This window comes from Agelaius phoeniceus, chromosome 15, assembly GCF_051311805.1.
Source record: "Agelaius phoeniceus isolate bAgePho1 chromosome 15, bAgePho1.hap1, whole genome shotgun sequence".
Taxonomy (NCBI): domain Eukaryota; kingdom Metazoa; phylum Chordata; class Aves; order Passeriformes; family Icteridae; genus Agelaius; species Agelaius phoeniceus.
In genome coordinates, this window is record NC_135279.1 from 4,722,813 (window position 1) to 4,736,718 (window position 13,906).

The 13,906-nt window shown below is 47.1% G+C and overlaps 2 protein-coding genes across 5 annotated transcripts in view; one reads left to right on the forward strand and one right to left on the reverse strand.

The window, feature by feature from the left end:
* Positions 1 to 13,906, reverse strand: part of CYFIP2 (cytoplasmic FMR1 interacting protein 2) — a 50,013-nt gene that overhangs the window by 18,188 nt on the left and 17,919 nt on the right. For all 4 annotated transcript variants that reach the window (XM_077186554.1, XM_077186556.1, XM_077186553.1 and 1 more), the window contains exons 11-23: positions 12,769 to 12,886; positions 11,177 to 11,296; positions 10,732 to 10,857; positions 9,665 to 9,831; positions 9,244 to 9,391; positions 8,755 to 8,908; positions 8,083 to 8,239; positions 7,268 to 7,364; positions 6,639 to 6,715; positions 5,677 to 5,785; positions 5,250 to 5,369; positions 4,420 to 4,619; positions 3,873 to 3,960 (exon numbers count right to left, since the gene is read on the reverse strand). In XM_077186554.1, coding sequence (XP_077042669.1) covers positions 3,873 to 3,960; positions 4,420 to 4,619; positions 5,250 to 5,369; positions 5,677 to 5,785; positions 6,639 to 6,715; positions 7,268 to 7,364; positions 8,083 to 8,239; positions 8,755 to 8,908; positions 9,244 to 9,391; positions 9,665 to 9,831; positions 10,732 to 10,857; positions 11,177 to 11,296; positions 12,769 to 12,886 — 1,681 coding nt within the window. The remainder of the gene's footprint in view (positions 1 to 3,872; positions 3,961 to 4,419; positions 4,620 to 5,249; positions 5,370 to 5,676; positions 5,786 to 6,638; positions 6,716 to 7,267; positions 7,365 to 8,082; positions 8,240 to 8,754; positions 8,909 to 9,243; positions 9,392 to 9,664; positions 9,832 to 10,731; positions 10,858 to 11,176; positions 11,297 to 12,768; positions 12,887 to 13,906) is intronic.
* Positions 1,082 to 3,841, forward strand: FNDC9 (fibronectin type III domain containing 9). The gene is made up of 2 exons (XM_054642619.2): positions 1,082 to 1,241; positions 2,373 to 3,841. Exon 2 carries the CDS (start codon positions 2,380 to 2,382, stop codon positions 3,040 to 3,042), a length of 663 nt encoding a protein of 220 aa, XP_054498594.2. The 5' UTR covers positions 1,082 to 1,241; positions 2,373 to 2,379; the 3' UTR covers positions 3,043 to 3,841.

Genomic DNA, 13,906 nt, shown 5'->3' on the forward strand with positions numbered 1-13,906 from the left:
ATTGTGAGCACGTGGGCAAGGCCTCAGGGCTGCTTTAGGAGCAGCAGGAGGTGACCAGCAATGCTCTGGAGAAGGTTTAGCAACAAATGGAGCAAATCAAACCCCAGTTCTATTTCCATGTCTGTGACCTTGCTGTCGGCCATCACCCAGACCTGTCTGAGCTCACCTGAGGAAAGGCAGGGAGAGTTTTATCTGATAAAACTGAACAGAAAGAGAGATAACAGATAGTACTGATAGTTACAGAATTCCCTTGGAAAAATGAAGAGCTAATGAAAGAGCAATATACTCAGAGACAAAAAAAGAACTTGCACACAGCCCAAGACAAGTCAGGGCTCCCAGCCAACCTAATTTCAGTGCAACAGCTGAGAGTGTCTTAGAAAGTGGAATGAGTAACTCCAGAATCAGCATCAACATTTCTGGGAAAGTTCCTCTCCAGCACATTTTGGCTTTAGAGAGGAGCAAGTCACTTGTTCAGAGCCTCTCCCTACCAGGCCCATCTGTCCCCTCCTGGCCACAGGCTCAACCTGATCCCCTGAACAGCACAGGCACTGCCTTTGCCTCTCCCTCCTGCCCAGACTGACAGGGGACATCCCCAAGCTCTCTGTAAATCAGAGGCATTCAAAGAAGAGCAGGTCTTAATCCCATGCAGTTCAGCAGGAGGTGAAAGTCTTTGAAAAGCCAATTCCTACTCCCATCACACAGTTTAGAAAATATTAAAAGGCTATTGGAAATTGCAGTGCCATCAGGGATCAAAATGTACTGCTGATGGCTCTAACTTAAATCAGTAGTTTAAGTGTGCAAGAAATCCCAGAATTAAAGACAGAGTCTGAGGCAATGGGACCCACAGGTCAGGATCCCAGATTTCACACCATGTGTCTGTAACCCCAGAGCCCACTGGGGATCAGTGATGCTCTTGCTGGGGACTGTGGATACAGTGAAAAAATAAAACCCAAATAAGCCAGCAAAAAATCTACCTGGCTTGTTTTTTCTTGCCTTGGAGACACAGACTTCTCCCAGGCAGCAGCTTTTAGGGATAACATCCCCAAATCACTGGGAGATGCCTGCCCATCCTTTCCTATTGGTTGCCATGGTGAGAGATGACGGAGCCGAGCTGGGTATAAACGAGGGAGTTCAGGGAAGGGATTTAGCAGAGGCAGGAGGGAGGTGAGTGCTGGCAAGGCACTGAGGCCACTCTGTCACCAGAGCTGTCACCTCTGTGACCACCGAGGACCTGGCTGGAGGTAAGTGCTGGCTCTGGGAGGGCTCAGCATGGGCATGTGCAGCCTCGTGTAAGGACAGATTAGCAGTCATTAGAATGAGCTTATTCTAGAGTGAATGAAAGGAAAGTTAGTTATTGTTAGAGAGAGAGGGAAAAGGAATGAGTAAACCAGCTCAATTGAATGGTGGGGCTGCTCTGAGCACTCTCTGGCCAGGAGAGAGAACCCTGCAGCAAGGCTCAGAGAGCACTTTGGGGATCTAAAGGAGTGATGTGCTCAAGTAATTTGTGGCTGTTACTAAACAGCAACACAGCCCAGAGAGTATCAAAAAACTACAGGACATTGTACCATCAGGGATCATTATCTACTACTCACTGGCTCTGGCTCAAATCAGTTTAAATGTTTAAATTTTTTAGGCAGGCAGTGTCTTTTTTCTGTCTTTGTTCTTACTATTCATATATTTGTGTTTCCCTAAAGGCACTGCTTTTCTATTTCACCAACCTACAGATTTCACATTTAAGATGCTGATATTGCAGTGTGAGATGCTGCAGGAATAGAAAGAGTTTATACTTTATTAAGCAAGGAAGGTACAGAACATGCAGTGACAACTTAAAACAGTGAATTAACCATTATGGAGCCTTCTAAATGGCATTTATGTGTAAAATCAAAATATCTTTTGATTGGCAGCTTCACAAGGCAAGCTGGAGCTAGTTTAATCATCCCTTTATGCTAATCACACTTGCAGTATCATTTTTATTTTGTGGGAAACAAAAAGCTAAGATAGCTTTAATAGTTAATAATCACTTTATGCTAATCACATTTGCAGTATCATTTTTATTTTGTGGGAATCAAAAAGCTAAAATAGCTTCTGATACAGACAAGCAGTCACAGAGATTTTTTAATAAATACAACTGGAGCAAAAAGTATACCCTGTGCTCCAACTGGATGTTTTTGTTATGAAGCAGAGTGATACAGTAGTCTGGGCAACAGCAGGATTTTTCTTTTGTAATTTTAGCATGTAACCTAAGTGAGGTAGGATAGTTTTGAGTCCAATCCAAGGGAGAGTAAGGAAAGACTTCATCGATGTCAGCGTCCTTTGAGCCCTGACACGTGAATCAGAAACCTGAGCCTCTCCCTCCCTGCCTCTGCTTTCAGGGGCACGATGAACATCGAGGTGCACAACATCACTTACACCAGTGCCACTGTGTCCTGGGCCATGAGCAGCCCCTGCCCAGAGAACTACTACCACGTCATGTACCGCCCCAACTGGAACAGCGTCTTCGCGGGCTACCTGCGGCAGAACTTCCACCGCGAGGAGCGCGTGCCGCACCCGCTCAGCTCCCTGGTGCTGCACCGCCTCACGCCCTCCACCATCTACGTGCTCTGCATCACCTGCAAGAACTCCTACCCCTCCAGCAACCACTGCACCACCTTCCACACGCTGGACAAAATCCCCCTGGTTTTCGGCGGCTCCAAGCACGAGCCCACCACGTCCATGTGGATGGTGAGCAGCCTCCTGCTCCTCTGCTTCCTCGCCCTGCTGGCCTACGGCTGCCTGCAGTTCTGGTCTGCACGCTGCCACTGGGCTGCCAGGCTGAAGCACCCCGACAGCAGCTCTGAAGAAGTGGGGGAAGGAAGTGGCTCACCAGAGGAGCCACTGAGTGATGGACTGAGAGAGGAGCTCCTGGAAGTGCCCATGACCACTGTGCTGATGAGGAGCTCCAGTTTCATGAAGGAGAGCCCGTACAACTCCCCTCACTGCTTTTTTTCCTATAAAAACAGCGATGATAAAAGGGCCATCCTGCCACAGCATGGCCTTCAATGAAAGCAAAAGGAAACAAAATCTTGCTTAGAGGTTTGGTTTGTCCTGCTCTTCCCCAGCTCTTGCCAAGAGGACTGTCTAGTGTGTCCATGGCAGCTGTCTGTCCCAGGGTAGAACACGAGGCATAGACATTGGTCACAGGGAGAAAGATTTTTGTCAAGTGACAAAAATACTCTCATTTGCTGAAGATTTTTAAAAAAGAAACCAAGTCAGCACTCTGGGAACAGCCAGGCTTGGCAGACTGTAGTGTCATTAGCTCATGTGCATCAGTGCTGTAGGTTCACCTCAGAGTCATCAATCAATGTGCATAAGAAATAAACTCCACTCAAGTAGTTTCACACTTGAGTGCCCCTCCACTATCATCACAGACCAAGCCTTTGTAATGCCTGCATAAACAGTCATTGCAGCCTGAGAAAAAAGCTTTTTGTCAGTATTAAGTAGTGCACACACAAGTATTTTAGTAATTCCCATTTTGAACAGAAAATGGGATTTCTGAAGTGGTACCTTCCTTAGGGAGCATCACTGCATCAGAGCACCAACTTGCTCACTTGCCTGTGCATTTAGATGGATTTGATTCAGTCTCAGTGCCAACACCAAGCAAGAGCAGTGCTGACACCCCCTAACACGGGCATTTTATGGAGAAGAATGTGAAAAAACAACAGCAACAGCACATGAATCTGCTTCTTGCATGTCTGTTTGGCTGCACACAGCAATGTGACCCTGCTCATTCACACCCACCACTCTGTAAGTGAACCAGTCCTTGCATTTCTTTCTCTTCCTAAATAAATATTTCCAACCCCCACCCCTCTGGCTGTTGTGGCTCATTTACTGACCTTGGACCCATAGAGGTAATAGGGCTGGACGTTGGCTGGCTTGTCCCGCTGGGGCTCCTGTGTGAAGGGGATGGCTGTCCTCACAAACCTGCAGCAGGCAAGGGAGATGGGGAGGGAAGTGGTCAGAGCCTGGACAACTGACACTGCATGGTCTGGGATGACCTGCAGTTGCAGGCTAGTTACAATTCATCACTTGAGCTACACCAACAGGAATGCAAAATCCTGCCACAATCTATTGGTGGTGTAAAACTTACCAAAACAGAGATTTTGTCTCATTATTGGCAGGCAAGAAAACAATATCTGAGCAGCTCGTGCGGAGCTAACCAACCCTCAGCCACTTCAATTACTGTCTAACTGCTGCTTGAATTTGTTACTAACATTTTCAAGACCAAAGGAAGATGGTGGGTTTCAAATTCATTTTATGAGTAACTGTTGCATCCCACAGGGAGCACAAACCTCTCCACAATACACATCAATTTTAAGTAGCAGGTTTGACGTTCTGGAAAGAAAAGCAGGGTCTCCAGGTGGCCTTGCTGTCCCTCCTCACCTGTTGGTGGATCCATTGTAGCAGTAGTTGGGCAGGAAGTCGAAGTTGAGCTCCCAGAAGACGTGCAGGGTGATGCGCCCATAGGGTGCGGACACGTTGTGGTTGGCCTCGCGGAACATGGCATCGAAGCTGTCCAGAGTCATGTGCTTGCACAGCAGCCTGTGGGTCAGGCGATTGATTTCCAAGAGCCACTCCAGCTCCTGCAGCACATAAAGCAGCAGAAAATGCAACAGAAACAGCTGATTTAATTGCCAAGGGAATGGTTTTTTATCCACACGCACGCAGAACTAAAGACATCAATTTAACTCAGCCGCCAAGGCCAATTGCACTTCCACTCAAGGGGGTCCTGGTCCAGTACTTTGTGAAGCTGCAGGAAGCAAAATTAATTTGTTCCCCACTGAGCACTGGCTGGCTTTCACCTCAGAATCCTCCAAAGGTGGAAACTGGTAATTTTACACTGCTTGACTCTGATGCTCCTGTATCATATCAAAGACAGAAAATCCTGTACACATATGAACAATGTCACAGCCACCTTCATCCAGCTGGGAATTAAAGCAACATTTTCTTCCCCCAGTTTACAGGACTCTCTTATATGAGCTCTGCAAAGTCTAACTGCTGTCCCTTATGATTTACACAGAGACTTAATGGTCTGATAATAATGCAATTAAAGCTGCATAAACAGAAACAGTAAAGACTGAGCAGCATAAAGGAAGATACATGACTGGATGAAACCTACTGCAGGGGAACTCAAAGCAGCAGACAGTTGACTGTGCATCCCCAGCAGTGTATTAGTCTTGCTGCTCATACTCAGAGTCAATAGAAGTTCTTACCACGATGGATGTCAGGTCCTCGCTCTCGAAGCGGCTGATGGCCTGGTCCAATGATTTGTACATGGCTGCAGAGATGCGCTGGGTAATGAGCCTGTTCAGGTCGATTGATCTGCCCAGCAACTGGCAAAAGAAAAGATTTGCATGTTATATATTGATGGGGAAAAGGTATTTCATTTTTTACTCCACACACAAATTAAAACCAAACCTCAAAATCTGCTTAAATGTGAAAGTGGTGGCGCAAGTGCCTTGGTGGAGTGTAGATTACTTAAGAAGGAACGAGGGAAATGTGGAGCATAACTCATTTTTGTGTCACAAACAGATTCAACCCTTCTCAGCCCAGAGCTGATCTCAGCTAGGATGCCTTCCACCACCCAAAGGGAAACAGACCAGGAGTGATGAGTACTGGAGCCTGCTGCTTGCACTGTACCTGGACGTGCCTCTGCTTGAGCAGCGTTTCGTAGCGGTTGGATGGTGGGTATGGAATGATCACCCCGTAATTCTTGCACTCAGCCCGGAAACGCTTGTCCAGTAAAACACTGAAAAAGGGAAGCAGCGTCAGGAAAATAGAAACTACACTATCAGCTTCTCTATGAGTCTTTCCAGAGTTGTTTTAGCCCTTTTAATCTTGGCTCTGAATTCCAAGAAATCTCTGCACACTAAATGACAGAGCAGGAGTTGTTCTCTGGGGACTTCCCTGCTTGTCTTTTGTGGCTAAAACATTCAAAAAGATAAAAAAAAGTGCTGAAAGATATCAGGGCCAGGTACTGGGTGGTTCCCCTGGAGTGCTCCCTCCTTGAAGATCTGCTGTGGGAACATTTGGTTGGTGATGGTGATTGTCCTCCTTCTCTAAGGCCAAATGTGACCTAGAGACAGAACTTGCAGTCACATGTAAGACTTGGTTCACCTTTGGGGCCATGAGAAGAAGACTCTCACTAGATTTCATCCATGCCCTTTAAATTGGTAAGGAGGATATGCCACAAAGGTTCTATCTCCCCAAAGGGAGAACAAGTCCTGCTGCTTTACTAGGGTGAGGACAAGTGCATATTCCTGTTTTGTAGAGATGGGAGGCTTCCAGTCCTCTGCCTGGTACAGAAGCAGAAGTCAAGCAAGGACATGCCTGTAATAAGCTCAGTTTGCTTTTCTGTAGCTCTCACAAACTGTACTCTGACTGCTACTCCGGATGCCAATTATTTTTTCACTTTTAACTGTGTCTCCTTAATTAATTTTCCCCATCTACATCGGTCTGGCATGGACAGCCAGCTCTGGGGGACAGGGATGATCTATGTTGTCTCTCCTTGCGGTGGCTGCTCCCTGAGGGAAATCTTTTGGTTAACAGCAATTTGGATGCAGTGATATCATCAGTCACCATCAGCAGTCAGGCTCTCCTACCTGCCAGCCATCGCTTTGTAATAGGCAAAGATCTGATCTGCCAGCTTGTACACAAATTGATCAAAGCACAAATTCACCTGGGGGAGAAAAAACAAGACTTGGTGAGGGTGTCACCAGCACAGAACAGCTCCTTCCTACGCATGCAAGATCAATACAACCCAACACAGATCCTTCATTTAATAAAAACATATATTAAAGGTCACACTATCTTAAAACCACGCTGCACTTCTCACATTGCCAAAGGTAAGCAGAAAATTGCAGTTACATTTCTCTCTTTATAGTTTCTGCATGTTCTTACAGGTCCTGGTCCCCCACCCTCAATCACCCTTCCCTCTCAGGGAATTTCTCATTTTCCTCTGATGTCTCAAACCCTCTGCTCATCAGACTCTGCCATGTCCCCAGTGTTTGACAGCTTTTGGCTTCCATGGCTCCCTACAGGTACAGCTGAGCTGAAGCCCTTAATCAGGAGAGTCTGTAGGGTCTCTGGAAATGCTGATCTTCTTGAAAACTTCTCAGTCTGATGGAATATTTCTTTCAGGAGAAAGGTGCCTCTAATGAACTGCTGGGTCAAACAGGGCAGTGTGACCCCTGTGAGCTTTTTCCATACAATAAAGATGAAGAGAACTTACTTCAGCTTCAATTTCATCATACAGGAACTGCTTTTTGAACTTGGTCAAAGCATAGTATGCACTGTCATTGTAGAGGTCCAGGGGGTACAGCACATACCTGAGGGCAAGAACACAGACCACATCTAAAATTAACACTGGAGCTTATCAGCACAAACTGCAGCCAGTGCATGTCGTGCCCTGCCTGATGTAAAAAAAAATGGCTTTTCTCTGACTTCATGCCTATCACTGCCACCCCCTGCAGCCCCTCAAATAATCCCTCTTTATCCCTGGGTTCTGCAGGAAGCAGCTACAACCAACCTGGAAGTCAGCTAATTATGAGCTGCTCAATCAACACTTGCTTCTTCTCAGTCCTCAAAAGAGCTTTCACCCTGCCCTCACTCTAGAGAGTGCTCTGACAATGCCCATGCAACCAAGTTTTCCTAATGAGAAGGACATTATGAAGATAATTCCACTTGCAGAACAGCAATTCCTCATATCGTTTATCCCACATACAAAAAGAAGTTGAGGTGGCTTAGCCTGGGACCACCCCCTTTGGTGACACATCTGTGCAGGTGACAGTGCCACCGTGTCCTGCCCACATCCCAACAGTTGCCAGCTGCTGTTTATGACACATGAAGAGGTGCCAGTGCCAGGAAGTCGCCCCTGTGTCTGCCAACGAGGTGTTCACACAGCATCATTCATGTGACAGCAGAGCAAGCAACATCCATTTACCTCCCACACCAAAAACACTGCTCATCACCAGCCTCCCCTTCTTCCTGAACAAAATCCCAAACCCCAGCACATGCACGGTCCCAGCAGAGCCCACCAGCCCTTACTCCATCATGGAGGGTTCTTTGGTTTCCAGAATATGGTCTGTGAGGATCCAGGGCATGGACATCTCGATGGGGAACTGGATGCGGCGGCCCATGGTCAGCTCCAAGAAGAACTCCCGGAACCAGAGCTGGGACAGGTCACAGCACTGCTGCAGAGCTTCTGGAATGCACAGAGGATCCATGTTAGCCCCCTGGGGAGGGCAGTGAGGGCATGGCACAGGAGGCAGCTGCTGCAGCCTTGCTTTTGGGTACAGGACATTTTTCTAGGATGTCTCTGGTTTTAAACCCAGACCATGTCCACACTGCCTGAGCACTTGGTAATGCAAGAAGAAGGAAGGGATCACCCCTTTTGCTCTAGAGGGCCAGTGAGAACACTGGAATGGCTCAAGAGTTATTCTGGAAGACTTCTTCTGTGTCCAGTAGCTCAATTTGTCTGGGACAGAAGGAAAGTCACTCCTAGAAAATAATCTCCCACCTGCAGCTGTTTCCTCTTGCTGAGCCCTGTTCACATAATGAATACTACACAGAGGCATGCCCAAACCAGGCAGAAGTAGGACATCTGGGAAAAATCAAGGAAAATCTTCTGCTTAGGTCAATGAGGAGCAAAGCTGATTTGCTCTTGCCTTTCTGAGCATGCAAGGGCTGGGTTCAAGCCTCCCCCTGCCATAAACTCACCGCTGATGTTGAGAAGGTGGGTGAAGAAGAAGGACTGCTTGTGGAACTCCTCAATGGCCAAGACTATTGGCCCATCCAAGCTGCTCCTCAGAGTCTTCTTTGAGCCACTCTTGTCTGCTATGAGGGACTCCAGCATGGTCCTCACCATGTAAAGCTTTGGAAAAAAGGTGACATTCAGTTACCACTCTCCAGACACCATCACACACGGCCTTGGTGTTCTGGTAACAAAAAAGTAACACTTCTCCAAGGTGGTGACCACCCTCTGCACACATATGCCAATACCCTTCAGAGTTAAGAGAGTTAAACCCCTGAAAGAAGAGGCTTTAGGAATTATACAACAAATTAGGCACCAAAGCAACATTTAACACACAACAGCCTGAAGACTTTGTGGAACAGAGCACGGAAACAGCTGCTAATCCACAGGGTGGGAGACTCCTGCATGGCTCCAAGACCATTAATTCCCCACACAGGAGACAGACATTCACATACCTGGGTGCTTGATGGTCCTACTGCTCGTCGTGGGACTTTAATATCAAATCCACCTTTGGGATCCTTCTCACCTCTCAGGCAAGGATCATTTGGAGGCTCCCGACCTCCCTCCCAGTCACAGATCGTCTTCCGAATCGCCTGAAGGACACTGGAGCAGGGCAGAGGGAGAGCAGTGCTTAAGTTTGATTTTACTTCAAGATGAAAATACCTGTGGCTGTGCACATATTAAAGGTACCTGAGGTGAGATCATACACAGCTGCTATTGCTGGGATGATGCCCAAAAGTTACCTCTGGAGGAGCTGCTGGCCAAGGACTGTTGGCTGCTTGTGTACTGGAGCATACACGGGGCTTGTATGTATTACAAAGTGTAACAACACTAATAAATAGATGGGGTTTGCACTGCATTCAGGGACAGACTGACCTGATCAGAACATTCTTCTTCTTCCTGACAGCCTGTCGGAGAGGCTCCCTCAGGGTCACCTGGGCGAAGTCCTGCAGCGCTGCGTAGATGGTGTTGCGGATGGCCTGGTTGAAGACGCTCTCCATCCGCCCCATCAGCACCTGCAGGCCTTTGATCATGGCAATCACCTGAAGGAAAAGTTAAACCCAGATGTAAATGCTGTTTTTCCATTGTGTGAAGAGGGCTATAAATCCAGCATGGAGAGAATTCATGGGCTATAAATCCAGCATGGGACTGAATTAATTCTACTCAGCTAACATAGGCCCGGTGATCAAGCAGCTAATTTTTGGGTGTTAGCTGCTTTACAGGTCACAAGAAGCTGAGGAAAGCATTTATATCATCAGTTTCTTGCAAATGGCCCCTGTCCCTTGTTTTTACTCCTGATCTCTTGGTATCTTTAATGCCACACAGTCCCAGGAAACTGCACATGCTCCACGTGTGGGTGCAGCTTGCACAGAGCTGCATCTGCAGAGGGCACAGCCTGCCCTGCCCAACAGCACAGTGGAGGAAGCCATAAGGCAACATCCCAACCACCCTGGACTGTGTAAGGCAGGAGGAAGGTGAGGGCCTCCCAGAGCATGGCTCAGAGGACTGTTCCCACTGTTTACAGACAGCCAGGCTGAGAGCTGATGGGTCCTGGGGACTGGTTGAGCATCTCTTGTGTTTGCACAGCTCCTGGATGCAGCTGCTGCTCTTGCTCCAGACCATACTGCCCTGCAAGCCCCCTGTTCTGGGCTTGTGTGACAACAGTTTGGGCATAGGAAGCTACAGGGGTGACTTCTGGAAGCAGCTTCTCCCGTTCCCCCCACATCCAATAAAACCAACATCAGCTGGCTCCATGACAGACCCAATACTGGCCAGGGGAATTTACAGGCCAGATTAAGGGATGTGGGAACCTTTAATCCCTTAACATGGGTCACATGGCAGAGTATGGTGAGAACACCCTTCCATTCTCTTTCCCTGGCCTGAGGAACATGGACAGGAAACCAGCCTGGACTGGCTCTGACTCTTGTGCAAGTGGCACCTACTTCCACAAAGGCAAACTTCTCCTCACTGGTGTAGTTGTACCGGGTGGCTCTCTCATACTCTTCAGCTGTTCCTGGGCAATCCTTGTTACAGAATTTATCTGTGGGATGAACCAGCTTCCAAGAGTACTAGAAGATGGAAAGAGACCATGTCAACATTGCAATGAGGAAGAAGATAGGCTAGAAAGACTGAAATAGGTCGTATACCAAGAGAACATTCTCTAGACATCAGTAGAGTTTGACATTCTTGGCTTTATTATCACTTAGTGAATTGGTTTTCTTTATCTGAGAGGCTGCCAGTCATAACAGGCATTTGATATCCATGGACTTGTGTTGAGATATGGTCAAAACTTGGCAAATTAAGAATTTCCATCATTGTTTGCATTACAGTTTTAGTTGCTCCCAGACTCATCCCAAACTGCTTTCAGTGATGCAGGGATGCACTCACCACTTCCATGACATGGGCACTCCACTTGGACAGCAGCTGCAGCCCCCGTAAAGCCAGGTCAAAGAGCTCCCTGTACTCCTCATCCGACTTCTGGCTGTCCAGGCCTGAGCCAGTGACCACCTGGAAGAAATCACATCATGCTACAATCAGCAACTTGCTGCAGGGGCTTCACTCAGTCAACAGACTTCTCTCCCAAATCCCACCTGAAATGAATTCCTGACCTTAAGACTAAGCTAGAATTGAGTAAAGCATGTACTATCCCTCAGGAAAAAGGACCTTGGCAAGGCTCTTTTTACACAGGCAGTCAAATTATTCCCTACAAAAAAATGAGTCTGACCTGTCACCTCTGAGCAAATAACTGACTGTTTTTATTCCACTTTCCCCCTCCTTTTCAATGGTCTAATACTACTGAAATCCTTGAGAATCCTTTACTGATTAAAGTTCAAAGAAGCTCTTACAAATGCCAAAAAAGAAGCGCCTGAGAATGCTACGATTTGTTAAACTGACACTGATGAATGAGGATCACACGTGCAAAAAACAGTCCCAATGGCACCAGAGAGAGCACTGGCATTCAGTAATGAAAAGAACAGAGATGCCTTCGTGAACTTTCCTCAAAGCCCTGACTGACAGGTCTGTGTAATTGAAAAGCCCTATTTGCAAGTCATTGGTATTCTGACTTTTGCCTGATTATAAACATTTAGTTGCCAGTTTTTTTTTCCCTGGTTATTTTAATGAAGCTGTGGTCAAGGAGCAGAAGTTGTCGCTGTAGATCTCCTGGTGGACATGATTTTGTACCTGCAGGAGCCTTTCATAAATTGCTTTTTTATTGCTGCATCAAGAGGAGCTTGTTCCACCCATGTCCTTCACCTCTCCTCGCTGTACATCTGTGACAGACCATGGTCCTGCCACATTGCTGTGTTCCAGGTTTGTCCATTAGTGGATTTTTTGCTTCTTTTTGCCAAGGTTGGGATTAAATGTGTGAGACAGTATTTCTTGTTAGGACTCAGATGTTTATCAGTTCTTATCTATGTTATAGTCCTACAAACCCTGAGTTCTATAGCACTTCACTCTAACAAGCTAAAAATGGAGACGTCTCTCTTTCTACAAGGCTCTTTAAGGATAAAATGCCCAATTAAGAAATGACACCTAAATTATTTTTACTTTTAACCCAATAGCCAACCATCCGTGCCCTCAATGTAGACTTTTCTATCCAATTACACAAAACCACCCAAACCCATGGAGAGGAAGGTGAAGAAGAAGGTGAAGAAGAAAGCAAAGAAGAAAGCAAAGAAGAAGGCAAAGAAGAAAGACCAGCCTCCGCCCTAAAACCTCCATCTTGCTTTATAAATTACTATATTCTAAACCCTTAAACTCTAAGTTTTCCACGCTGTGATATCACACACTTCCATTCAAACTCCACACCCACAATCGCAGTTCTATCGTTGAATTTTGGAAGCCTCCTCCACGGCCTCAGGTCAAATGCAGTGTTCTCTTGGGGGTCAGTGCCTGCCAGCACAGAAAGTCTGAAATTCTGCCCAGCCATGTTCCAGCAGTGCCCCTCAGCCCTGGCTGCAGGGTGCAGCTGGACCCACCTCGCTGTTGCTGTAGCGCGCGAGCTCCGAGATGAAGCGGATGTGGTCGTCTCGGATCTGCACCATCTGCTCACAGATGTTGTACTGGGGGCTGATGCTGCTCTGAGTGCACGTCCACCTGGGCAAAAAGAGCAAGGGTGTCAAGAACAGGACACAGCTTGCACTCAGACAGCCCAGGGACAGCTGCTCTCTGCGCTTCAACGTGCTCCAGGCACGCCACCCTCATGGCGAATGTCAGCCCGTGTCGTCTCTCTGGTGTGTGGAGTGTCCAGAGGTGGTCTCACACAGCAGGATGGGGACACTGGCCTCACCTCTCAGCCTGAATGTGTCTGCTCCATCCACCCTGAAGGCTGCTCTCCATGTGGGCTCACCTACCCCAAGGGCAGAGATGGCAATTTCCCAGGCCACCAAGGGACAAACTTTCAGTGAAGGATGGACTTGAAAGGCCTGCATCGTTTGCATCCTTTCTGCTAAACCTAAGAATAACCATCCCCTTAAAGGTCCTCCCTCCAGGTCTGGGTTGTGCTGCCTTTTCCTGCAAAGAAAAACTGCAAAGAACTAGCCCTCCCATTGTTTTTGGTTCTAGCTCATGCTGCCAACTCAGTGAACAACCCTGAGTACAAACGATGAGCAGAATTAGATTTTCATTTGAATTCACCCATATGTACCATGTGTGTAATGTCATCCTAAAAAAGGCAGCCAAAGGCACTGTTGTATGAAGGAATGGGACAAACCAGTCTATTTAATTTAATATCTCCTTTCTCCCTTTCTCCCTGTAATGTATTAGCCCCAGATATAGAACCAGAATGGCTCCACCAAAATGTTTTGTGCAACCAATTGTCTATCAGTGAGATTCTCATGTCTTACTCTGTCATCACAATGTAGAAGTTCAGATTATACTTTTTTTTCCCCCTAAATGATTGTCCACCTTATGATAGTCCTGTTCTCCAATTTAGACTGCCCATACAAAAGGAAGGTGAGAAACCTGCCCCTGATATGGATATACCCCTACAGTTAACTGCACTTGTTCCCAGTATTTGTGGTGGTAGAAGGTCTTGGAAATGCTGGGCTACATCATCCCTTGTGAGATCCATCCTCCCCCAGTCCCCTGTTTGGCTCTTACCCGTTTCCATGTGCT